Here is a 24,632-nt window from a genome sequence, read left to right on the forward strand (position 1 = left end):
GTAGATCTTTGAGGATTTTGGCTTTGTGGGGAGATAAACTCATGGGTTTTCCTCTTGCTTGTTGTAGCTTCCTAGATAATTCTATATTCATGTTGTTTACATCACTGGATTTAATTTTGAGCATCAAGTTCTGCTAGAGATTATTTTTAAGGAAAAGCATTCTCACCGAGAGGTTAAGTTTCACCATTCATGCATTGGAAGGGAATATTTTACTCATGTTTTAAATTAAAAATCAATAGAAGAGGTTTCCTCTGCAATTTAGCATTTATAGAAATATTTCCATTGTTTTTTAGAGTGGGAAAACACACAAAACTTGTTTACAGTGCATGAATCTGAACGCAAATTTGACTGAAGTGTATGAACACTTTATAAAGGCTCCTGACTGTTATGAGGACTTTGGCTTAGAGCAGTTGTGATTCACTATGCAACTAAAGAGTTGCAGCCAGTGTTTGTGACTGGACTGATAAACTAACTTTTTCCCTGATTTTTTTTTTTTTTTTTCTTTTCTTACCTTCCAGGTTTACGACAGGCCACAGAAACATTCAACCCTGCACTATGATCCAGGCCTCCAACAAGACTTCACCAGTGATACCTTAAAATCAAAGCACCAGCAGAAAAGTAGCAACCAGCACCATCTTGACTGGTCAGCAAGCTCCAATACTGGATCCACTTCTCAAAGTTGCTTCATCAACACAGAACCCAGTCGAGAAGCTGTTAGTGCCACCAAGGTCACACCTCCAGAGCCAGGAGTTTCCTTCAGTAAATCCCAAGTAAAGAAGTCCTGTGCCAGCAGCACGTGGGGGCAACTATCTGTCAGCAGCAAAGAGCTTGCCATTTGCAGTGCAGTCCCATCACCCAACAACACTGGTGTGTCTGCTCAGCCAAGCAGTGCTTCTGAGTGCAACGGGCTGTTGCCTATTGGTGATCAAGACGGAGGTGTGCAGCTGGAAGCTCCTGATCAGTCTGTTGGGAGTACAAAGAAGAAGTCCAGCAAAAAGGACTTGATATGTCAAACCATCCAAACTGCTGACATTGAGTGGGTGAAGAGCACTCAGAAAGCATTTGACAGCAAATGCCATGACAGCATGGAAGGAAAAAAAGAGTCTTATTCGATGGACAGTGTGTTGGATGCGTCACCATCAAAACAGAATCCCATTTCTGCAAGCAGCTGTGAAAATGACACTAGCCATGTACGAATTACTATCCCAATAAAGTCTCCAACAACAGATACATCCAGCCACAAAAGGAAAAAAAGGCAGTCTACAAAATCTTCAATGGAGAAAGCTATCCAAGAGAAAAGTCTTCCTTCTGGGCTTGCTATGAGCAGTGAAGTGGCAAACAGGACTATTTCTCAGTCAGAAGGGAGTAAAAAAGATATTCGAGTCACAAAGCCAGGGAAAGTGATTGAAAATGAATCCCCCTTGTCAGCTATTGACAGCAGTGTGCTTATGGACAGAGATTCCCCCAACAGTGCCACCAGACTCAGAAAATCTGTAGCTGTGACATCTACTCTCCTATCCACTGATCTCCCCACAGCTAGCAAACTGTCTGAGGTCCAGCACCCCAAACTCACAGCTAAACGACGATGGACCTGCAGCAAACCTAAATCTATCCTTCGGGAGACCTCCATGACAACATCTGAGAAGATGATGGTGGAACCCCCTTCAGCCTATCCCATCACTCCATCCAGCCCTCTGTATACCAATACAGACAGTCTTACTGTGATCACACCTGTCAAGAAAAAAAGAGGACGACCAAAGAAACAGCCTTTGCTCACTGTTGAAACCATTCATGAGGGAACATCCACTAGCCCAGTGAGTCCAATCAATCGTGAATTTCCAGGAACAAAGAAAAGAAAGAGGAGACGGAATCTGGCCAAGTTGGCTCAGATGGTCCCAGGAGAGGACAAGTCCATCAGTGATCTCAAGTTTCACAAGAAGGTTGGAAAGCTTGGGGTCTTGGATAAGAAGACTATCAAGACCATTAATAAGATGAAGACCCTTAAGAGGAAGAATATTCTCAATCAGATTTTGTCCTCCTGCTCCAGCAGCATAGCTCTGAAAGCGAAAATCCAGCCACCATCTAGTGCTGGGCCAACAACCATTGATGCCAGACTAGGGAAGCAGATCAATGTCAGCAAGAGAGGGACTATCTACATTGGTAAAAAACGGGGCAGGAAGCCAAGAGCAGAGCTGCAGCCTCAACCAGAAGAACCTAAGACAGCCATGAAGCACTCAAGGCCTGTTTCCAGCCAGCCAGAAAACCCAGCAGTGCCTTCCAATCTGCAGTCACTTGTGGCATCGTCACCAGCAGCTATTCATCCGCTTTCAACGCAGTTAGCGGGGACTAATGGCAACCTTAGCCCTGCAAGCACTGAAACAAATTTTTCAGAGTTAAAAACTATGCCAAATCTTCAACCTATCAGTGCTCTTCCTACAAAAACCCAGAAAGGAATGCACAGTGGAACTTGGAAGCTGTCTCCACCCAGGTTAATGGCTAATTCACCTTCCCACCTCTGTGAAATAGGTTCTCTAAAAGAAGTTACGCTGTCACCAGTGAGTGAGTCTCACAGTGAGGAAACCATTCCGAGCGACAGTGGGATAGGTACAGACAACAACAGTACTTCTGACCAGGCTGAGAAAAGCTCAGAATCCCGCCGGAGATATTCCTTTGATTTCTGCACCCTGGACAATCCAGAGGCTATCCCATCTGACACCAGCACAAAAAACAGGCATGGTCACCGGCAGAAACATCTCATTGTGGATAACTTTCTCTCTCATGAGAGCATGAAAAAGCCAAAGCACAAGAGGAAAAGGAAAAGCTTGCAAAACAGAGATGATCTCCAGTTTCTGGCAGACCTTGAGGAACTCATCAATAAATTTCAAGTGTTCAGGATTTCGCATCGTAGTTACACGTTTTATCATGAAAATCCATATCCCAGCATCTTCAGGATTAATTTTGATCACTATTACCCTGTGCCATATATCCAATATGACCCATTGCTCTATCTTCGCAGGACCTCTGACATGAAGTCTAAGAAGAAGCGTGGTAGACCTGCCAAAACCAATGACACCATGACAAAGGTGCCTTTTTTACAAGGGTTCGGTTACCCTATTCCCAGTGGGAGTTACTATGCACCCTATGGAATGCCTTACACATCAATGCCTATGATGAATCTTGGTTACTATGGTCAGTATCCAGCTCCTTTGTACCTGTCTCACACGCTCGGAGCGGCTTCCCCATTTATGAGACCTACCGTGCCCCCTCCCCAATTCCATGCAAGCTCTCATATGAAAATGTCCACCACTGCCAAGCATAAAGCGAAACATGGAGTGCACCTACAAACACCTGTGGGAATGGGCCTTGGAGACATGCAGTCCTCTTTGGCTACTCCAAAGGTTGGAGGAACAAGCCTTTCAAGTGGCCGACTTCACAAAAGGAAACACAAACATAAGCACAAGCATAAGGATGAGAGGATACTGGGGACGCATGAAGATCTGAGTGGTCTCTTTGCTAGCAAGTCCACTGGCTTCTCCAGTCACTCTATCAATGAAAGGCTAAGTGGCTCAGATAAAGATCTCTCCTTGCTCAATGATAAAAGCAAGCATAAGGAGAAGCAAAAGCACCAGCATTGTGAAACTGGACACAAAGGCTCAAAGAGTAACTTTGAAGTGGATACGCTGTCTACCTTATCACTTTCTGATGCCCAGCAGTGGACACAGAGTAAAGATAAAAGTGATTCAAGCAATGATCCCATTGACTCTTGCACAAAGAGATACTCTGGTAATACTGAGAGTAATGCAAGGCCAGAGTCCCTGGACATGTTTGGTGAAATGAATTCCTCGAGTGAGAAACGGGATAATGATGGAAGTGGGAATAAAAGAAGAAGCTTCGAAGGGTTTGGAACTTACAGAGAGAAGGACATTCAGCCCTTCAGGATAAATAGAAAGGATAGAAGTACTTATGATTCTTCTGCCTCTTCTGGTAAGTTCTGCTTTATTTTATTTTATCTACCTGCACTTTAATTTTAATGCTGAAAACGAGGGACTTGCAATTTTCAATAATTATATTCAAGTCATTCACTTCTCTGACTGTTTGTAATTGATTCTCATTTCCCATCTAGACTTTAGGGATACTGACAAGAAAGCTGGCCACATGTTGAGACCTACACAAGTATTTGGATTGTTAGACAGCATTTATGAATATTTCTTTTCACCTTGTGTATTTATCCTTGCTTGTTGCACTTTTGGCAAAAGTGTCCCCATCATGTTCTACAACAGCAGCGATTACAAAACCTGCTGGCAAAGCAGGAAACTCTCTTACTCGGATCTAATGTCTTAAGGTGATAGTTGTTGCCCAGCCTTTGGGAGTACAGCCACAGCGCTGAGAAGAGTTTCTTTGCTCTCACCCACAAAGTGTACAAAGTCCATTTATTGAAGGGCTGACAAAGATGTATGGGAAGCTGTGGAGCTGGATCAGTATTCCCTGACTAGTATGGTGTACCACTGATCCAGAGGGACCTAAGATGTTGATGGCTACACTGAATATATAGAGTCCCTCGCTACAATCATTGTGTGAATCTCTCACTTCTGGTTGGTAGGTGTGATGTAAACTAATTATCCTGGAATCAAGTGGTTGAAAGAAGGGACTGGTGTCATGGAAACAATAAACCCTGACTGGCTATAAAGAGTTTGAGGATGTATGACTTGGAAATATAAGCTAGGTTTATAGGGAAGGAAAAAACTCTTTTGGATACTAAGGTCATTGTTCCTCTCCCACAGAGTTGAGAAGGGGGGAAAGAATCTGAATCTTGCCTGAAAGACTGAACTGTACTTTACAATCGGGAGCTGCCCTCATGATGACAGAGGCAGGTGTTTTGCTGAATTTACCTTGGGAGCGAGCCCAGTGCTCCTGCACCACCATATATTTATCAGAAAGTAGGTTTCATACTAGTTGGGGAAAGGGCTGAAACAACCATCAGTAGATGAGATTCTGATGTGCTGGAAAACAGCTTCAAAGAAACATAATTTAGCCTCAAAACCAAACCAAAACAAACAAAACAAAACAAAAAAGAGAATCAATAGAGAACAGAGAAGGAGCAAAGAATGTATATAACCAGCCAATGTGAACCTTTCCAGATTTTTATTGACTTATATCTGATTGAGATCCAAAGACTGCTCATACTTAAGCCATCTAGACATTTCCATTTCCTTCACTGAGTCCAAGATCTGGGCTGTTATGATGAAAATCAGTCTGAAATGGGAGCTTATCCCATGAAAACTCCTCCACTTGCTGTATCATACAATATCAGACCAATTGTGACACCCAGAAATGAGAAACAAGAAAATCTTGAAAAGAGACTGAATTCAAACCCAAGTTAGAATGAGAATTGTTATATACCTGTCAAAGAACAAAATCATTCTCCAGCAAGCATTCTGTAAGCTATTGCATCAAGGAAGTTGTGTTTCAGCAAACGAAAGTCTTTGGGATTTTTGATTAGGTTACTTCTATTGTCTATTGAAAGCTATTGATTTCACAGTTTGATAACAGTCTCTGCCTTCTGAACAGAATATGTCTGCTAAGCCTGTTTTTCCAGTTCAATATATTTCACTCAGGCACAGAAAACTGACAAGAAAAAATTAGCACTGGTGAACCCAAATGAGTTTTCAAAGTAGGGATGTGATCCCCACCAGGCTGATCTGGGACTAGGATTTGCTAAGAAAAAAAATCAATTTCCTGCCATTTTCCTTCTGTATATTTGACCATGAAAATGAATAAGATGGAGGTCTTGCAATAGGCATCAAATTTACTGTTTAAACTTTTAAAACTGTTTCTCATTTACACACAAATTATTTTTATTTATTTTTAATTTTCATGATTGCAACTGCACATCATTCCCCATGACCTAATCCATCAAGTCACAGATTATGAACTGGTTTCTTCATTGTTAAGCTATTATTTAGATGGAAAAATCATCAGCAGTTAGCTAAGCAAAGCCAGCTAACTAGAGTCATACCTTGCTTTGCAAGGAAAAACGCTAAAACTAAGTATCTCTTCCAAGAAAGACCTGGAGCCAAGACTGTTCATTTAAAACCTAGGAACATCTGTTTGCTTGTGACTGTCTAAGATCTCAGTGCAGCTTTTTTTTCCTCTCTGCCTTTGACCTTCACTGGGATTCCCAACAGAGGTCCATATTTGAGTCTAGCCGTAGCTATTAACTGGTTCCCACTGAGGAGGGATTAAACTTTTCCATGATAACCTTGGCATTTTTTCTCCTAATTCACCTTGCTTTCCCCTGAGGTGGCTAAACACTGATTGACTAATCATTTAAAAAAAAAAAAAAAAAAAAGGTAAAACAAGGGAGGGTAGAGGGGAAATCCTATGAGAGCATGCAGCTCTGTCCCAGGAGGCAGTTACTCAGCCTGACAGTTCTTGCCATTCAGGATTTGTCATTTTTTGCTATATAAAAATAATATATAACAGAGATAAGAAGAGACATCCTGAATATTCAGATGAAAGCTGAAAATAGATTTACATCATGATTTCAGTGTTATATTCACTACATGGGCATTTTGGCATGCTCGGTAATGACATTTGCAACTTCATAGTATGTTGCTGGAGATGAAATATGGAGCAAAATCTACCCACGCTTTGTTGAGATATCTGTGATAAGAGTGATGATAGAACCAGTTAGTGTTCTTCAGCATTCAAGCACAGTAATTAGCTTCAGTGCAGTGTGCTGGTTGCAGGTGCTGTTGTAGTGTAGTTTTTTTAGTGTTATTTTGTTTAGAACAGCACCTAGCTACTCATAGGTCATGTGTATGGAAGAAAACAATCCTGTCAGATAACCTTAAAGCCTACATATAACTTTACAATTTAGAATGATCAGAAAAGTTGTTCGACGTTCTTTCTGGAGGAGCTGGAAATCTCTACCAGATTGAAGGATCACACAGGAGGAGTGCCAACTTCCTTGGCCACAGCAAACATCCATGATCTGCACAGGGCCGTCACTGGGTATTCAGTACAGGGGAAATTCTAGCTTAATTTACTCATCCTGGGACCTCTTGTGTTTAAAAGTGCTCTACAAATGTGTAGATATGTTTTATAAATGCTCTGCTTGTTTCTCCACCTATTCTGGATATTCTCTTCATAAAAACTAGATAATTATTCCATCTTTCTTCTCACCCTCTGCCTGCAACCAGTTTCTTCCTGCTGTATTTTTAAGAAATTAAAATTACATGTAATATTCTTTGTGCTAACCCAAACTTGCTGCATTTAAAAGGATGAATTGATAACACCTTAATGAACCCTACTTGCTTGCTTAGCTGATACAGAAGATGAGACGCATGGCATTGGTCAACTCAGTAGGCAAGGATATAGCAGAAGGTGATTCAGATTCTGCATTGCCTACGCTGTCACTACACATCCAAAAGAGATCTCTCCAGCTGTGAGCACTAAGCACTGACTCAGTTTTCTCTCTCCTCCTCCTATACTCCACAGACAGAGGTGCACCTCGTGCATTTGCAAAATATTGGAGTCCCTCCTGCACTCCATGACCTGAGGCACTGTGCACAGCTGGGTGGCTGATCTTTTCATCTGCTCTGCATTTGCTGCTAAAGCCCCTGGTGAGGGTCCCAGGGAGAGGCCACAGATTGATGACACAGATGGGCTTGGGAGACAGAACAGAGCTGTTTAAAAGAGGTCCTCATAGCAAATTTCTCATTGCCTAGTCACATCAGCCTGCTTCATTTTCATACGTAGTGCAGAGGAAGAGACTTGTGTTGCTGATACACAGTCCTGATGCCATAAACTGTGCCTTGAAAAGAGTAGGGAGTTACTTCTATTTGATTTCCATAAGTTGGAAAAATAAGGAAAAGCATGTTTTACGTTCAAGATTGTATAGACAGATATGCCATCTTATCTATACAAACTGCCTGATTATTTCCTAGTTACAATCATGACAGCCCAGGATGTAGCTGATGGTGAAGCACAGGACAAAAGCCATTATACATAGGAATATATTTATTCATTTCTTTGTAGTGAATCTAATTGATGTCTTTGCTACTTTATGCTCAGACTTTTTCTGCTTTTTTTTTTTTTTTTTAAGCTGATGATTATACAAGCAAAGGTTGTCTTGCATAGTAGACATAATAACTGAAAGATCAGCAAATAGGTCATGGATTTACTGAAACATGAGTTTCATCAGATATAGCACAGACACTACGCACAGTAAATTTACAGGAATGTAAAGTTAATTATATGCAGTTATTAGCAAGGTAGCAATCATCAGTCTCCGAATGCTGGATAGTTAGCATGGCAAACATGTTTTACAAACTGGAGTTTAACTTGCCTACAGTCACCTTCACCTATTCCATTTCCAAGGGCCAACAGTGCTACAAGCTCAATTTATTCAAATTTGACTTTTCTTTAGCAATATTATGTATGGTGCTGGTTAATTCTGAAGGAGTTTCACCTCGTTCACCAGTTATAGTTGGAGTGGGCTTTGCACAGCAAGAACCCTTTGGCTGTATGATTTGATGAGGAGAAGAGGGATGGTGCATATGTACATATATGTTAAATGCATTTAGTAAATCCATGATTTTATGCTGTGTTTGCCTAGAGTTGTTTTTACTATCTTTATTTAAAATTGCACTTGTTTCTGTTAAAAAGCCTTACTTTGGATGAATAGATCTTCCAAAGGGGAGAGCAGGAGGCTAACTGGGACAAGGGAGAAGTGACGATCAAGGAAATGAACAGGATTTGTCTAATGTTATTATAAATATAAATAACCATGCTCTGCTGATGAGTGGCATATATCCAGATGAGATGTCTTCTCTGACAAAACTCCCTTTTATGGTTCAGTTTTCTGCTAGAAAGGGCCATTTCCACATATCACAGAATAAATCTCTGGCCATTTTCTCCCAGAAGTCAAATGCATTATTGTGGATTAGAACAGGACTTCCTATGAACAAAAACAAACATGGTGAAATATTGGCAAAACCGCTGTGAGGAGCTGTTTGTTGTTTTCACAGAACCAGTATTTGTTCCTCTAGATAATTATCATGAAGACTTAATCAAAGTTTTACTACTTTCCATTAGTGATAAATTTATTTCTCCTTCTGAATGTATGTAGAAGACCCAGTCAAATAAGATTAGTCAACCGCCTTATTAATCAAACTTTGCTGATTTTCCTATAATAATTTGCATGAATAATATTTTTATGGTACTGGATTTACAGGACTGATTCATTATTCTCTAGTGAATATATCACCTTAGGAATAGTGGAAACACTGGCTCAATATCATATTTGATGAAAAAATTCTTATTTGATTAGCTTACATACGTGATATGAATGCCTATAATATAGACTGTATACTGACTAGGTCTTCTGTATATACTCATAGATTTGCATTTACATCTTGGAACAAGGGAGGAGAAGAGACAAATAAGTGAAAGAAAAAAAAAAAAATTGTGTATTATCAATTTGAAGTCACCTTGCTTTCTTTAGTAACATTTGTCTCAAAGGAACCTGAGTGTCACACGGCAATAAGTGTAGAGATGCAGATGTAGGCTGATGTGTGAACTGGAGTTTGGAGACCCACCTCAGGTAATGTAATCTTCTCATGTGACTCCAGAAAATGTCTAAACAACATATTCTGTTTGGAAAGGGGAGTAAAAACTGTTTCCAGTTGTAGAGAGCTGTGCTGAGGTAAGATACAAACTGGTGCCCAGCAAGTGTGATGCAGGAGAAGTAGCAGTACTTGAAGTGGATGGGAGAAGATCCAGACATGAGCATCACTTGCCAGGATGTATAGAGCATTAGTCATGCTCTCTTCTCCCAGCTCTTGATCTGGTATGGTATCCTCGGATACCCTATGCTTCTACATAGCTTTAAGCAGCTGCAACTGTTTTTTTAACCTCCAATGTCACTGGGCCAGTTGTCCTCCCTGCTGTGTTTTGTAGTGAGGGACGGGCACTGTACAGTTACAGGGTATTTATGCCATCTGGCCCGTAAAACTCAGCGTCAGATCTTTGCAAAATCCCATTATTTGTAAATACAATTGCATTCATAAAAGCATTAGTTTGGGCCCCTGGATGCTTATATGTACAACTGAGACTACTGAAATGGCCTCCAAAAGTACCTTAGGATAAGTGTCCTTTTTGCTGTTTTCCACTAAGTCTTCTGCCAGTCTTGACAAGAGAAGCCAAACTGGTCTAGATGTTGCTCCATCCTATCCATGGTAATTCCTAGAGGAATGGACTGCTGAGGAAAGGCAAGACTAATGGGGAAAACAAGTCAAAGATTTCCTTGAAAGTATTTTGATGGGAAATTTGAAATACAGTGAGCTTTTTTTGTTGTTGTTTAATGCTGCCACTCACTTATTTTATTGCCTCCATTATTTGTACCAAGCAAGGAGAGAAGAAATGAGAGAAGCTGGAGTGGGAGAGAGAGCTAGAGTATTTACCACCCAACCAATATTTTATTTCCTCTCTTAATGATTGTATGTTTATTGCACTGCCTGAGGCTCAATACAAAGTCTTTTGGACTAGTGACGAATTAATCAGATTAAACACTGTGACCCCTTTGCTTACTGGGAGTGTTACAAGCCTCCCAGCACCCTGCCTAATTTCTGCCTCTTACTTTACTCTCTGCCCAACAGTCAAGCAGTTCTTCCTTCACAACTTGGCGGCTCCCAGCTGTTTATCTTCACTCTTTCTGGGCAATGCCAGAATGTCTTGTTTGAAGTTTTTATTTAGACCACTGCTGGTTTATAGAATTGTGCAGATTCCACGTTGGGTGTGCAGCAGCTTCACGTCAGACACAATTGGCTTCTGCTGGGCTCTTGGCTTTAAAAGGCAATAAAGAATCACAGCCTGATTCGCTTCTCAGCCCCACATAAATCAAGCATCTCTCCATTGAAGTCAGCAAAGTTGATTTCAACCTTTAAGGAGAGAAGTTCCTGTTGAGGTGAAATGAGGGTGTGGGGGTGGGAAGAGTCCATTGGTGGACAGATCCCATGCAGCAGAGCTCTGTTTGTCTAGTGCCTCAAGAGCTGCCAAAGCCAACCTGAGTTCAGTATTTGTAGAGAAGATTTCATTGGCTTGGAGGGAGAGGACTGGTTATGGTTTTGACAGTGGCTGAGTTGCAGTTTTAAGAAGACTAAAAAGAAAAATATGTGTTATAGCTCTGGACTGTACCCAGTATAAAAGCATATTGTTTCCTATTTGAATGCATTGGTAAGCTAAGTGCAGGACAAGATGTCTGGTCAGATGCAAGGAGGGAGTGGAATGAAGCAGTGTCTATACTGCAGTGTCACTGTTAACCTGCCTGTCACTGGGACACAAATCTGGGCACAGGAAGAGTTGAGTTCTAGACATCTGCCAGTGAGTTGGATCATAAGGCTTTCAAGGCAACATGTATCCCATCTAAAATTTGAGAACTGGGCTCTCTGACCTCCTGAGCATACTCTGCTCTGGCTTTTCTATTCCCACTGCCTACCAAGAACATGTTAATTTGCTACAGAAAAGGAAAGCCAGAAGAATGTTTTCTAGTTGCCTCCATGTACGGGACTGTAGTAATGATGCTAAACAAGGAAATGAGTAAGAATGCTACGTTTTAAGATTTCACCAAGAAGAATGTCCAAATAATTCTCCTGTAGGTCAAGGGCTGAGAAGAGGTATGAGAGAGAAAAATTTTGACTGTCCTTGTAGTTTTTAAGATGTAAGGACTCACAAGAGTGATTGGCAGTGATTTTTCACTGAAGACATGCACATGGGTGGGACCATTCATGGGCTTTTGCAGCAGCAGTGAGATTGACTGAGCTTTGTCATGGGGCAGTGCAGATTTTAGAAGGCTTCAGGAGTGTGTGCAATGTAGAGTTAACTGTCAAGCAAGGGCGGGACTGGATGGCTTGAAGGGTTTTGCTAATGAGCTATCAAGCTGTAGGTCACTGGTTGAAATTTAATCTGTAAGAACAGTGACAGAAAATCAAATAGAAGTGCTGATGTCAGAGTGATGCTGCATCAGCAGTGTTGCTGGGGCCTTGCGTAACTCACATAGGCAACTTAAACAAACGGGGAGCAAACTGTGGGTAATTTTCTGAGGTAATACCAACTGCAAGGTATATTACAGCCAAGTTGTATCATATCTGTGAGTACCTTGCTGGTCTTACTGCAGAGTGACACCTACATATCTGATTACAGAATCTACCCAAATATGCTGTTATGTAGTGCTAAAAACAGAGTAGCGGAGACATCTATGTAAGCTTTGCTTAGTGGTGTCATAGCATGTGAATCAGCAGCGCATTGAGAAGATGCACACAGCGATCTGCAATTCTGGTGATGGAGATATTTGTCATTAGGTCCCATTCTAGGGCCAGTGTAATGGAAATATTTTGCCGTTCCTGGGCTGCTTGGCATTTTAAGATGACTTGGTTGTTTCATCATAGCTTTCTTAGGGGTGGGGAGAGGCCATGTTACCAAGACATTTATTCTGTTCATGGCTACCAAAGGGAAGGCTAGGGACCAAAGGGACAAGCGGCACTAGATGCCCTAGATGTCTTCAGCAGTGACAGAAGTACTGCATGCAGGGCTAAGCACATTTTGCCAATTGGGCTTCTGTTGATGCTCCTCATTCTGGGCAAAAGGAGATTCTAATCACCTATGCATCAACTGAACCATGAATGTAGCTCTTAAATGAACTCTTTCTCTGCCTGAAAGCTTTCTCTGGCTTCTACCCCACTGATGTGTTTGTTGCCCTTTTCACTGATTTTTTTAGGAGCCATTTGGTGGTCCTTCCTCTGCTCCAAAGCAGCTTGTCTGAGGATACAAGGTTGCTCCAGATGGAACAGGATTGCCATTTCAGCTCTATGCCTTTGGCCTTCCTTCCCTCAAGTGTAGGCAGAGAAAGGAGCAACAGTCAGCATTGTTTTCTATGCCAGCTATGATTAGTTGGCATAAGATCACTTGAATAAGTTGACACAGACTTTGAGTTGCTTGGTTTGCTTTAAAAAGAAAGGAAAAATTCCCAAGCCTACTCCAGGATCTCTTTGCTGCCTGAAGTTCATTCTTTACCACTAAAAGCTTGGGCTTATCCCAGGACTGGGACGTGCTCAGTTGCAGAATATTTGTCATTCTGATACTTATTTTCTATTAGGAAAAAAATATATATCCTAGGAGAGCAAGAAATTTTAAAAAATAGTTAAACTCCAAATTCATGCAGATTTCCTGTTTTGCTTCTTAACAAAACCTCAAAACCACTTTGAACAAGTTTCCTACCTCAGCTGAGGGTGGAGTTGTGTACGCCCCACACGTGGCCTCAAGAAGTGCACCCAAGGACAATAGCACATCTCCTTTGGCACAGCAGGGCCAAAGTTACTGCTAGCAAAGCAGTCAATACGTGCGCCTGTGCATGACTGCCCAAAAGCACATCTGACTCAGCCAAGTACATTGGAAAAATTTAACTTTACTATTTCCAGCAGAACAGACTGAGTGGTAGAGATGTGGCAGAAAAGAAACTGGAGGCGTTTTATAATAGATACCTCTCTGAGATGCTAGGCAGATATTGGCTGACACTATGCTGGGCAGTCTGTTGCAATTTCATTGATTTGATCTGGTGAGGCAGCTTCTTGGTAAATAAGAAGAGCAGAGAAATCTATTGCACTAAAATTAATGGTTGTTGCCTGATCTGTTAAATGGATTCACTGCAATCTGAAGCAATGCATGCATTTTGCAAAACAAGCATTTTTCAGCTCCTACAGTGCATCATGACATTACTTTAGGCAGTAAGGAAGATTGTATGTGTGATATGGCATGCTGCGGTAGATAGTAAAGTAGCTAGATGCTTGCAAACTCTGGATAGAGTTATGGCATTTGGGTGTGTAATGCTAAGTAACAATAAGCAGTGCTTAACATTTCCTCCCACACTAGAAGCATATCCATTAAAAGTTTAGCCAAGTTAGTTCTGCAAGTTCTTGCAAAAAAGGGCAACTACTAAAACACTAATAGGAGCTACTCTTATGTGGGTAGAGCAGGATGCATTAACCCAAATTCTTCTATATTGCTACCCAGGAAAGAGTCTTGCTGAGATTAAAGAAACCCCTTGAAGGTAAAAATGATAATAAATCAGGCTCAAACTCAGATTAAGGACTTCTGAGTTTTTTCTTGGTTCTGCTTCTGAGATGTTGCCTAGTCTGAACAAGTCAGTGAATGTGATTTAAACCATCCATGAGTCAACTGGAGTCTGCACATAAGTGAATTGGGTGTATCTAAGTCCCAGGGAATGGCTCCATCCTTTTCATCTCAAGTAGCACTTACCTTCCAGAGAAACCAGAAAAGTATATGAATCTGTACAGTACATGTTAGATTTAAGAGTAACTTAAAAACGTAAGCATAAGGTTTCACGTGTGCTCAGTGATTGAAAACTCAAAGCAGTTAGGTGTATAGCACCAAGCAACACTAATATTTTTTGTGAGGTGCTGAAAAGGGACAACTTCACTGACTTACAGTCTGATCAAAACCATTGTTTTTGGATGATATTAAGCTAGAATGAAACACCTCAACAAGTGAAAATCAGGGCATATTTTTACTGGTTTTGTGGGCCAAGTCAGGAAGAAAGACTATCTTTGAACTGCTTGTTACAAGAAGGCTGATGATCACACAGCTGAGGGCTGTCAGTGTCTCCTGTAGATAGACCAAAGTACGCTGCCCAGGTCTTGATCCTCATTTTCACTAGGCATTGTCTCCATACTATTTCTGGTGTGGAACCTAGAGCATGCTGCTCTCTTGGTCATGCCCAGCTTTCCTCTTGGATGGACCAAATGACTCTGTAATATCTCTAGCTAACAAGTGCAGAGTGTGAAGGATCTGGACACCGGAAGTAGGAGAGAGACATGGAAAAACTGTGGCAATGTGGAAGCATCTGGGCACTCATAACTGCCAGGTAAGCCTTGAACACAAGGGACCTCCTGTACCCTGGTCTGTTTCCATGTCTTTCAATGACAGAGCTCTAAAAAGCTGATGATCAAAAAGCTTCCCCTTCCACTGCGATGACACAGTTTAGCATTTCCATCTTATGTTTCTGGTTGTTGAGAAGTAAAGCTTCAGGAGGAGGAGTCAGCACTGCTTCCCCAGTCTCACCTATAGCCTGCTATTGTCCCAGGAAGTGGGAATACTGGGATTGTATTGTTTGGGCTGGACAGCCTGCTTCTTGTTTTCTAGTTTCTGTATTATTTCTTAAACCACCAATATCTTGTGCTTCCTCTTCCCACTTATCCCTCAACACAGGTGCTTGCCCTTCAAAGGGGAATTTGCATTTGGAATCCCATGTAGATAGGAGAGCGCTTACCTGGCCACAGTCCCAAGAATGATATTTCCTATTGCCTATACCTGGGTAGCTGTGTTCAACCACACTAAATCATCCCATGGAGGCACCACAGCTCACCGTTCTATCAGTGGAGAAATGTGTGAACTTTGCTGCTTCAGAGGCATCTGTCTCTGCATTGCTTATGCAGTTTGCGTAGGCACATACATTAAGTGATCTGAATCATTCTGCTGGAACCAAGCACCTATTCTTCTATAGATGTTGCAACATATAAATTGAGTGCCTAAAGCAAGCACTCTCAATCTAACCTCCAGGGTCTCCACGTTTACCTACGTATATAATGGTATAATAGACCTTGCCTAACTCAAAGCGCTGTTGCAAGATTTTAATTAATTAATACTGGCAAGGCTTTGAAATGATGGAAATGAAATGAGATCTATAAATGGAGTGTATTATTATGACTATATGGCACTTCTGCTTCACTTTCATATCATACCTGGATAGAGAGCAGTGAAGATACATTCTCTAAAGCATTGTGAATTACAAAGAAGCCTATTTAAAATGTGGACAGTATTGATATATTTACAGTTGTTAAAATGTTCCACGGAAGGGAAATTGCTTTTCACTCCAAGAGTGAAGCTCTTTTTTAATTTTTTTTTAATCCTGTTTCTCAGTGTTGACCCATGTATTTCTGGACTCCACAGTTTGTGCTCAGTGTTAAAGAGAGATGTGCCAGAAGGTAGTTGGAGATGTGAGAGTCCTACTAGGATTTGCAGAAGACCTAATTACTCCCCAGTGACAGTTCTGCCTAGCACTGGTGCTCATCCTGAGCAGTGTGGTCCCTTAAGTATCTTTTGGTCTTCCATTTTGCTAGCGTGATTGATGTTAATTATAGCCATGCAGTTTCAGTGGTGGGCAAGATTCCCAAGAGAAGCTGGTATTCCTGAAGTCCTTCTGTGTGCCCAGCATCAGATTAGCACACAAAACTCTTTGGATTAAGTCCCTTGATAGGTCACACCATTTCATCAAATTACAAAATAAATTATTAGATTTCAAGTCAGATTTAATTTTCTCTATATTTAAATTCTTAATGAAGAATGCTATAATCTTACTACTCACTAAGCACTTTGCATGCATTTGCAGGTGAAACAGGTGAATGTTACAGGGCTAAGTCAGGAGAAAGGGGAAACATTTCCCGCTAAATAAGATAAAACTGAGTGATATCTCTAAACACTCAAGGGATACTGATGTCCAACTAGCCATAAAAATCTGAGGTCTCAGGGGGAGGAGGCTTTATAGCCATGCATGTGGGTCATGGGGTCTTGTCATCAGGTCTACTGGACCAGAAGCAGCTTCTTTATACCTGACAGTATAATATAGTACTGTCAGCTGGTGTTGCTCCTGACATTGTGCAGGAAGGATCTTGCCTTGCCATCTGGCCCTCACTGCATTGTCTTTGTAATCTTTAGTCAGCTAAACTGGACCAAACTAACAACCCTTGGCTATGGACAGAAGAAGAAGTAATTTTTCCAAGCCATTGCTGTGATTAGAAAACATAATAATTTTTGTTATTATCATCCCCTCATCATACCCTCAGCAAAGGTAGGATTTACTGTTTCTCCCAAGGGAAATTGATAACTGGGGAATAACTGGATAACTGGAGGTACTCTGAAAGCTAAGTAAAATTTTACCAGTGTAAACTCTCTGGTGGTCAGCAGTATCTCATATGAACTAGGCTTTTTGAGTCAAGTTCAGACAGAAGTGAACTGACAAGACAGAGGAATTTGTGTTCGCTTCATGTGAGTTACTGGGTGCTAAATACTTTACCTAACTTGTACATGGTTCTTCTCAGCAGTAAATCTCAGACTGGTTTTACAAGAGAGGTCAATATCTTTATCCTCATTTTACGGGCAGATAAACAAAGGTGCAGAAGGTCTAATGCCAGGAGGTCAGCATCAAAGCGAGAAGCAGCTAATTGCAACAGATTTTAATGCATCATTGTGCACAAGTGTCAGTAATTCTTACTGCAGTGTCAACCACAAAGTTATACAGAGTTACGAAAGACAGAAATAGAGCAGTCCTGACCTTTTCTCCGCAGACAAGCATTGTCTCTCCAGAGACTTTTTCACCAGCAGTGGTAAGTGACTAAAGAAGAGCAGGTGCCTTTTCTCCCCCTGAGTGATCATGCCCAGGGGCAATAGAAGTCATTGTTAGGATATGATTTCCTAACTATTTACATCAGACTAGTAGCAGTGCTTATTTTAACTCAACTGTCAAGACACTTTATTTTTAATATGTAGCATAGTATCATTTTCTAATACTTGCCTTGTTTTAAACAAGCAAAGATATTTGAATGGGAACATGAAACTCACCAGAGGAGTTATTGCTGCCCCACAAATATATATTGATAGCCTAAGAAAGTAATGGTGCTCTCTTTCCCAGGACTAGAAGTGCTCCAAATCTCTAAAACAACCCTAATATTTTACTTTAAAAGACAAAATCACAAGCTAGGTTACCTTTCAGTAAGAACATTGTACATTTTCCAGCTCTTATGAGGGTTCATAAGGGAGTCCTAATTCATCCAAATGACATTGTTCTCTTGATGACTATGATACTCCTATAAGAAAATTTGCCAGTGGGGCATAATCTTAGTTTAAGAGATCCTAGGAAATAATACAAAATTGAATATGTGGGAGAAAAAATAAGGAGGAACAAAATGTTTTAAAAAGTGCTGTTTGTGAAATAACACGCAAATAAGAAAATTCCTGTTGCCATGAAGACTGATCAGCTACATGTATTTCTGTGAGCACGTGTCAGCCTGATGTACTACACTTCTGTGATATATTCAATTACCATATTTCATAAGGACACAGTAATTGCTATGTTATATCCATCTCATCTAGTATCCCATCTGAGGAACACGGAAAAGAAGGCATGTAGAAGAAGATGGTGTCACATTGGGTCTATGCAAATCCTTCTCCTTCCCCCTGATTAACAGGTTCACTCAGGTGTTTTTATATTCCTTCCTTTTCTCTCCTGATGCAGAAGTAAGTGTTCTTACCAACTACTCTTCAGAAGCTTTTTATTTATTTATTTATTTATTTATTTTAACTTTATAATATTTCAGATAAATTCTGCCACAGGAAATGAAAGTTGAAATAAGACTAATGTATTAGGAATAAAAACATTAAAGATGAAAGCCCTCACGGAAACCAGCTTAAGAGTAATAGCAGTGAATCACAAAACATGAGGCTCTAGTAGATAGAATTGTGGACAGGGCTAAGACTACAGAAAGGGTGTATCCTGATCTATATCAGGCAGGACCTAAGGAAAAGTACCTTCACACTGCCTGAATATTTCCAGGGGAGATTAATTTTATGTAAAAAGATGTGTTCTTATTAATGTGCAACTACCTATAAGGTGGAGATGGACAAATGGGCAGTAGAGCTCTGAAAACCCACACAAATTATTGAGACTGGAAAAGTGTGATTACCATTACAACAGGTACCTGGAATTACCCTAAATGTAGTTTCTTCTTTCTGAAATCTCTCTTGTTGTAGCTGGGATTATAGGAGATATTTTAAAGGCAAGTTTAAAGAAATAGATTTTCCAGATCAACTACCAAGAAACCTAGAAGAACTAACAATGTGCAGCATATGAGTACTTTTTTTCAGTAATAAGTGTTATTTTTCAGTCTGCAGAATGACATTGTTTCATCCTTTGGGCTTTCTTGCACTTTTTTTTTTTTTTTTTTCCCCTTTGGCAGGGCTCTTCTATTGCACAATGTATTTATTGCACAATGTATTTATGATGTATTTATTTTGACTTTTAATTTGCAGTGTTAGAATAGGCCTTTGGTGGCTGGGAGAAGTCATGACAATGAAAAAGAGCCTTCTCTGAAAAAAAAAAAAAAAAAAGATAATAATAATAATAATAATCAAATTCTAACCATAATATCTGGCCAAGTTTTGAGTGATTTCCTGGGGATCTATCATGAATATGTCTGTCATCTACCAGAGACATTCACTGAAAGATTTCTGATGTCTTAAGAGGGCTGAAGAAATGATACTGGAAAATAAAGCGATGCAACATTGTCGCAATAAATATAAAGGACCAAATCTTCATCTTCTTAAATATTTTCATTCTTCAAACTTATGTAGATCAATACTCTTTTCCCTTATCTGTACTACAAAGTATACCATCAGGCACAAGAATGGACTGACAATTTCTCATTTACGCTGCTTGATTTTTGTTTGCAAGTTGATTTTGACACTGAAGCCATACCACTTTCTTTTAGTGTGCATTTCTTTTCAAAAATACTTTAGTTTCTTTCCCCTGAACTACTAAATCTGTTGAGTTTAAAAGAAAAAAAAACAGGGAATATCTGCATGTAACAGCACCATTTTTCATGCAAATTTTTTGATGTCACAAAAACAATATGTATCCACTGAACTTTATACAACCTAATTAATGATCAGTTGACACTGTGCCTCTAATTGTCTTCAACTGGAAGCAAAAATGCTATCTGTGAGCCAAAGCTGATGAACACTGTTGGTTGATTAATTCTCTTAAAAAAAAAAAAAAAAAAAATGGAGCCAAGAGAAAGCCACAACAGTTCTGAACTTTTTCAAGGACTGCCTCTGCTTTAGGGGAATTTTGATTTTTCCTGCTGTTTTGTTTGTTTTAAAAAAATGGTGATGTCTAATCTTTAGGAACGTATCTCATCATCCAACCCACAAACTGTTGGCAAAATAATAAACCTACACAGAATGTACTGTTAGATTCTTTTTTTATTATGATTTTTCATTTTTTTTATTTCTTCCTTTCAGAGGTATAAATCACAGCTTTTTGCTTTTGCAAATTAAAGTATAGGCTTTGCACTGGATAGTTGGCACTCTTTCTTCTGGCCAAATGTTCCATGCTTCTTCCAAAGAAACTGTGGACACTGAGTTGGCTATAATTTGTCTTTGAAATCTTTTGCAAAACCTCAGTCTTAATAGGCCTCCAAGGGGAAAAAAAAAAAAAAAAAAAAAAAAAAGTTTATTTATTAAGTTGCAATTTAACTCTTTTTTTGTGTGAAATTGTTGATGTTAAATCTATTTGAGATTTTCTTTTTGTTTGTTTTTTGATTGAGTTTTTGTTTCATATTTCTGCTCTATGTGTGACACCATCTTGTCATACAGGTCAAAGAAAACTCAGTATACTTCTACATATCTTAAAATGGGTAAAAAAAGATTACTGAAAGTAAAATACTTTTGCTAGTTGTTTGTAAGCTTCAAGTAAGCATCACATTTCCAATTATATTTCCAGAAATCCTCTCTGCTGTGTTTTCTTTTGTATCTTTATAATGTGGTTGTCAAACAATGCTATCGTTGCAGCTTTTGCTGCTAAGCTGACTATTTCCTAGTAATGTGGAAATAGGAATGCACCACCTCCCACATTCTCACTCTGTGAAGTACTTGCTGGTTTTATCTGTCATATATCATTTATAGTTTTGATCATCTAAACGTTCAGCAAGGAATAAATGGAAGTTATTGGTGTGTAAAACATTGTAGATCTTGTGTTAAACTTGGACTCCCTCTAGTATCCTTGTACTGCTCTCTTCTGCAACACTTCCTTTCTATTGATGTGATGCCATCTTTGGTACTCTAACAAAGGGCTGTATAAATGTTTGGAAGCCAGAACAGATGTTTTTGGGCAGCTTTCATACAGTTTGCCAATTTCAGGCATAAAACAAGATCCTGACCACTTTTGGTTATTATAAATTGTATGATTTTTTTCAAAGGAAGAGTAAGCATGTTGGGTCCAATGACTTCCTGTCTTCTGGGATTCTACTGCATGCCTTTTTTTACTATACCATAATGTTTCTCAAGTTTGCTTTTGTTTCATTCTCATAATTGGCTTTGTATATCCACTGACTGATCTGATTTTCCTATCGAGTCAGGGCTGTTCAGCTCCAGATTTTCACTGGTGTAACTGAGAGGAAAATTTGGTCCGTATGCTCTGTAATGAGATATATCATCACTGTCAATATTTTTCTTTTTCTCATCACTCCTCTGCCATATGGCAACTTAACAGGAAAGAGCTGAACTGCATATGTTCTTAGTAAGATTTCTTCTTTGCCTTGCAAAATCGAGGTTAGTTTTAATACCATTCAGATTTAAAAATGGAGGAAGTCATTAATCCCTTAGCATGGGATTTCTGCCTGACTTTGGCCATCCAAATGCTAGGCAGCCAGTTGAAACCAGTCTTCTGGACTCCTGCTATAGTCACACTTGATCCATCACCTCATAAGATAAGAGTCAGAGGAGATTTTTTTCCTTGCAAACATGAGTCTAAATCTCCTATGTACCTGCTGATCTTAATGGTGTTGAATCAATGAATTAAGCTGCAGACTGAAAGGCAACATCTGTACCAGTGTATTGAATGTGAATTGGAGATGATTTTCATTAGCTGTTGGTATCCTCTGCCAGGACATCTTGGCCTGTACAAAGTAGACTCTCCTCAAATAACACCTAAATTGTAACTCATTGGACATCATGAGACAGGCACTGTTCACACACACATAAGGCTACCCTGGTGTGTGTAGGAAATTTTGCGCTAAGAAAAGAAGTCATGATATCTGCTTGCTTTCAAGGCCAGAAAATAGGTGCTGGCTTATTTAATTTCTGGTGTACACACAGTGAAAAGATACAAGCAGTACATAGAACAGTATAAGAGAATGAATGATGAATTTGAGAGTGTTTGCCTGAAAATGGGACTTGGGTGAATGTTGCAACCAGCGGGACAACAGCTCCTGTTAGTGGGGTTTTTGTTTGTTTGTTTGTTTTTATCAAGCAGCTATAAGGTGTGTTGGTGGGAGACTGATGAATGCACGCAGAAAACAGAATTTGTAAACAGTGATTTCCAGGACCCGCTAAATGTGTTTTCTTAAACCTCTCATGCTACAGATGCCTCTTGAAACCACCATTAAGAAATGAAAGGTTTTCAGGAGTAATCAGTGTGGATTCACTGAGAGAAAATCATGTTTGACCAATCTGGCAGCCTTCTATGATGTCACAACCAGTTGGGTAGATGATGTGAGAGCAGCGGATGCTATATGTAACTAGAGTTCAGCAAGGCTTTTGACACTGTCTCCCATAACATCCTTGTGGGTAAGTTTAGGAAGTGTGGAATACACAAATGGACAGTGAGGTGGATTGACAACTGGCTGACTGAGTGTTGTAATCAGCAGTACAGAGTCTGGTTGAAGGAATGTGGCTAGAGGTTTTCCCCAGGGATCAATACTGCATCTTATCTTGTTTTAACATCATCAGTGACCTGGATGATGAAATAGAGAACACCATCAGCAATCTTGATAAATATCTAACGGGCAAGAGTCAAGTGGATGGGAAGTTCCATCTGAACATAAGGAAACCTTTTCTGCTTTGAGGGTGACAAAGTACTGGAACAGGCTCTGTCAGAGAGGTTTATGGAGTTTTGTCTGGTGATATTCAGAACACACCGGATGCTTTTCTGCTCTAGGTGAATTGCATTATCAGGGGGATGGATTTGATGATCTCCAGAGGTTCCTCCTTCTACAATTATGTGATTCTGTGAAAACAGTCTCTGGGTAGTTCATACTCAGGTAAATGTCCCATATCACAGTATTTCTGCAGAGTTTCTGAGCTCTGTTTGCTGGACTTTATTAGCTGGGAGAGGCCTGCATTAGAAATAGCCACCGTTTGCCACAGTGTGCCCATATCCAGCGACATGCTGTGCAAAGTGTTTCAGCCACTTTTAACCACCGCGATGGGGCCCAGGGACCATGGGATAAATTTGAATGAATAACCCTATTTCTAAGTTGTTTCCAGGGAGTGTGTGAGTGTTACAGATGTTTAACTGCCAGGCTATTCATTTTTTCTACACTAATATTTTCCATGTTAGCTGACTGACCAGTCTCCCTCATGTGTCGCGTTAATTTTCTAATTAAATACAAAAATAATGAATATTATATATGAGCCTAGAAAGCTCCTCATCTTCCAGATTGGATCATGGTGCCAAGTGTCTGGCTGGCATAATCTCCAGTAGTCTGCAAACAACATCTGCATGAGCATGTTGGTAGCTGCCATGATTTGCTGAACAGCGCTGATTACAACAGTTTTGCTAGAGGGAGACTTTGCAGTGTGTGGGACAGACAGCGATGCCGTACTTTCCCTGGGAAAAGCCAGGGGCATATCATTTGTAGGAATGACTGGAGAGATATCTATCTCTCCCCAGCTCAGGCTTTCTCAAATCCTAGATGTGATTAACTGTGCATCTCAACCAAAAGAATCACTGCTGAGATGAGCTCAGAAAAATGAATGCTTGGGAGCCACTGACCAACCCCAGCAGCTGGCTGTGAAGTTGATCTGGAGAGGATCTGTATGCTGGAGAGGTGGGAGAATTTGTGAGGATGAGTAAGAGACTGAGATCCCTGATTGACAGCACATCTCACTGCTGCTGGCATGTTCTTAAACATCTCTGCTTATGGAAGAAGGGGCTCAGAGATGCTTCTCCACCCGAGGAAGCTTGATGTGAAGCTGCATGAGAAAACAGGACAGGCAGCAGGCTAGACCCCAGTGCTATTTGCTTTCAGGAAAGATCGTATCACTACCCCAGAAGAATAACTTGGGTTTCAGAGATGAAAAGAAGTATTATATTTTCTTTCTTTCACTTTTAGGGCAATTATATTTTATTTATGCTGTCAACCACTTCAGCAGAAGCTAGATCCACTTTTTCTGTCTATTATGCAAATTTAGTGCAACTGTTTTCAATCAATTATTATTTCAAGTATCACAACTGTTTCTGTAAAAAATCTGAATTTTGGCATTTCTCAAGCTTAAGAGTTTCAACACTTTCTTAAATTATTTTTTTTCAATAGCATATGACATTTTTGTCACGAGTATGGCAGAGGGTAAGCTACTTCTGGACAGGTACTAGGAATATCCTTGTTTGCTGTATTAACCTTGGGCTGAGGATAGGCTCCTGTCTGATATCTGAAACTTTCCAAAGAAAACAGACAGCAACATGTAAATAAGTAAACCACACATGCAAAAAATGATTCTGAAATATTATGTGCCAGGTCAAACATTAGTTGGGTTAATTCAGGTATTTAAAGTAATCCTTCTTACCCCCCGTTAAATATTGCATCACTTAGGTAAGTTGTGACAGCTCATTCACTGCCAGGAAAAGCTTGCCTTATCCTCAAAGATGAATTCAGGACTTCAGGAAACTCCCAAGTAAATGAAAAAAGAGACAACAGGCAGTGGCTCGGTGGCTTAAGCCATAT

General features: G+C 40.1%; 1 protein-coding gene across 13 annotated transcripts in view; it reads left to right on the plus strand.

Annotated features, from left to right (window-relative positions):
• Positions 1–24,632, plus strand: part of SETBP1 (SET binding protein 1) — a 269,520-nt gene that overhangs the window by 191,327 nt on the left and 53,561 nt on the right. For 10 of the 13 annotated variants that reach the window (XM_031597062.2, XM_090131235.1, XM_090131242.1 and 7 more), the window contains one exon: positions 519–3,984. In XM_031597062.2, coding sequence (XP_031452922.2) covers positions 519–3,984 — 3,466 coding nt within the window. Of the gene's footprint in view, positions 1–518; positions 3,985–4,123; positions 16,009–24,632 lie in introns of those variants that run through there. The other 3 variants (XM_031597063.2, XM_090131243.1, XM_090131241.1) reach the window with 3 other exon arrangements.

Source organism: Phasianus colchicus, chromosome Z (assembly GCF_987193195.1).
Source record: "Phasianus colchicus chromosome Z, bPhaCol1.hap1.1, whole genome shotgun sequence".
NCBI classification, from domain to species: Eukaryota; Metazoa; Chordata; class Aves; order Galliformes; family Phasianidae; genus Phasianus; species Phasianus colchicus.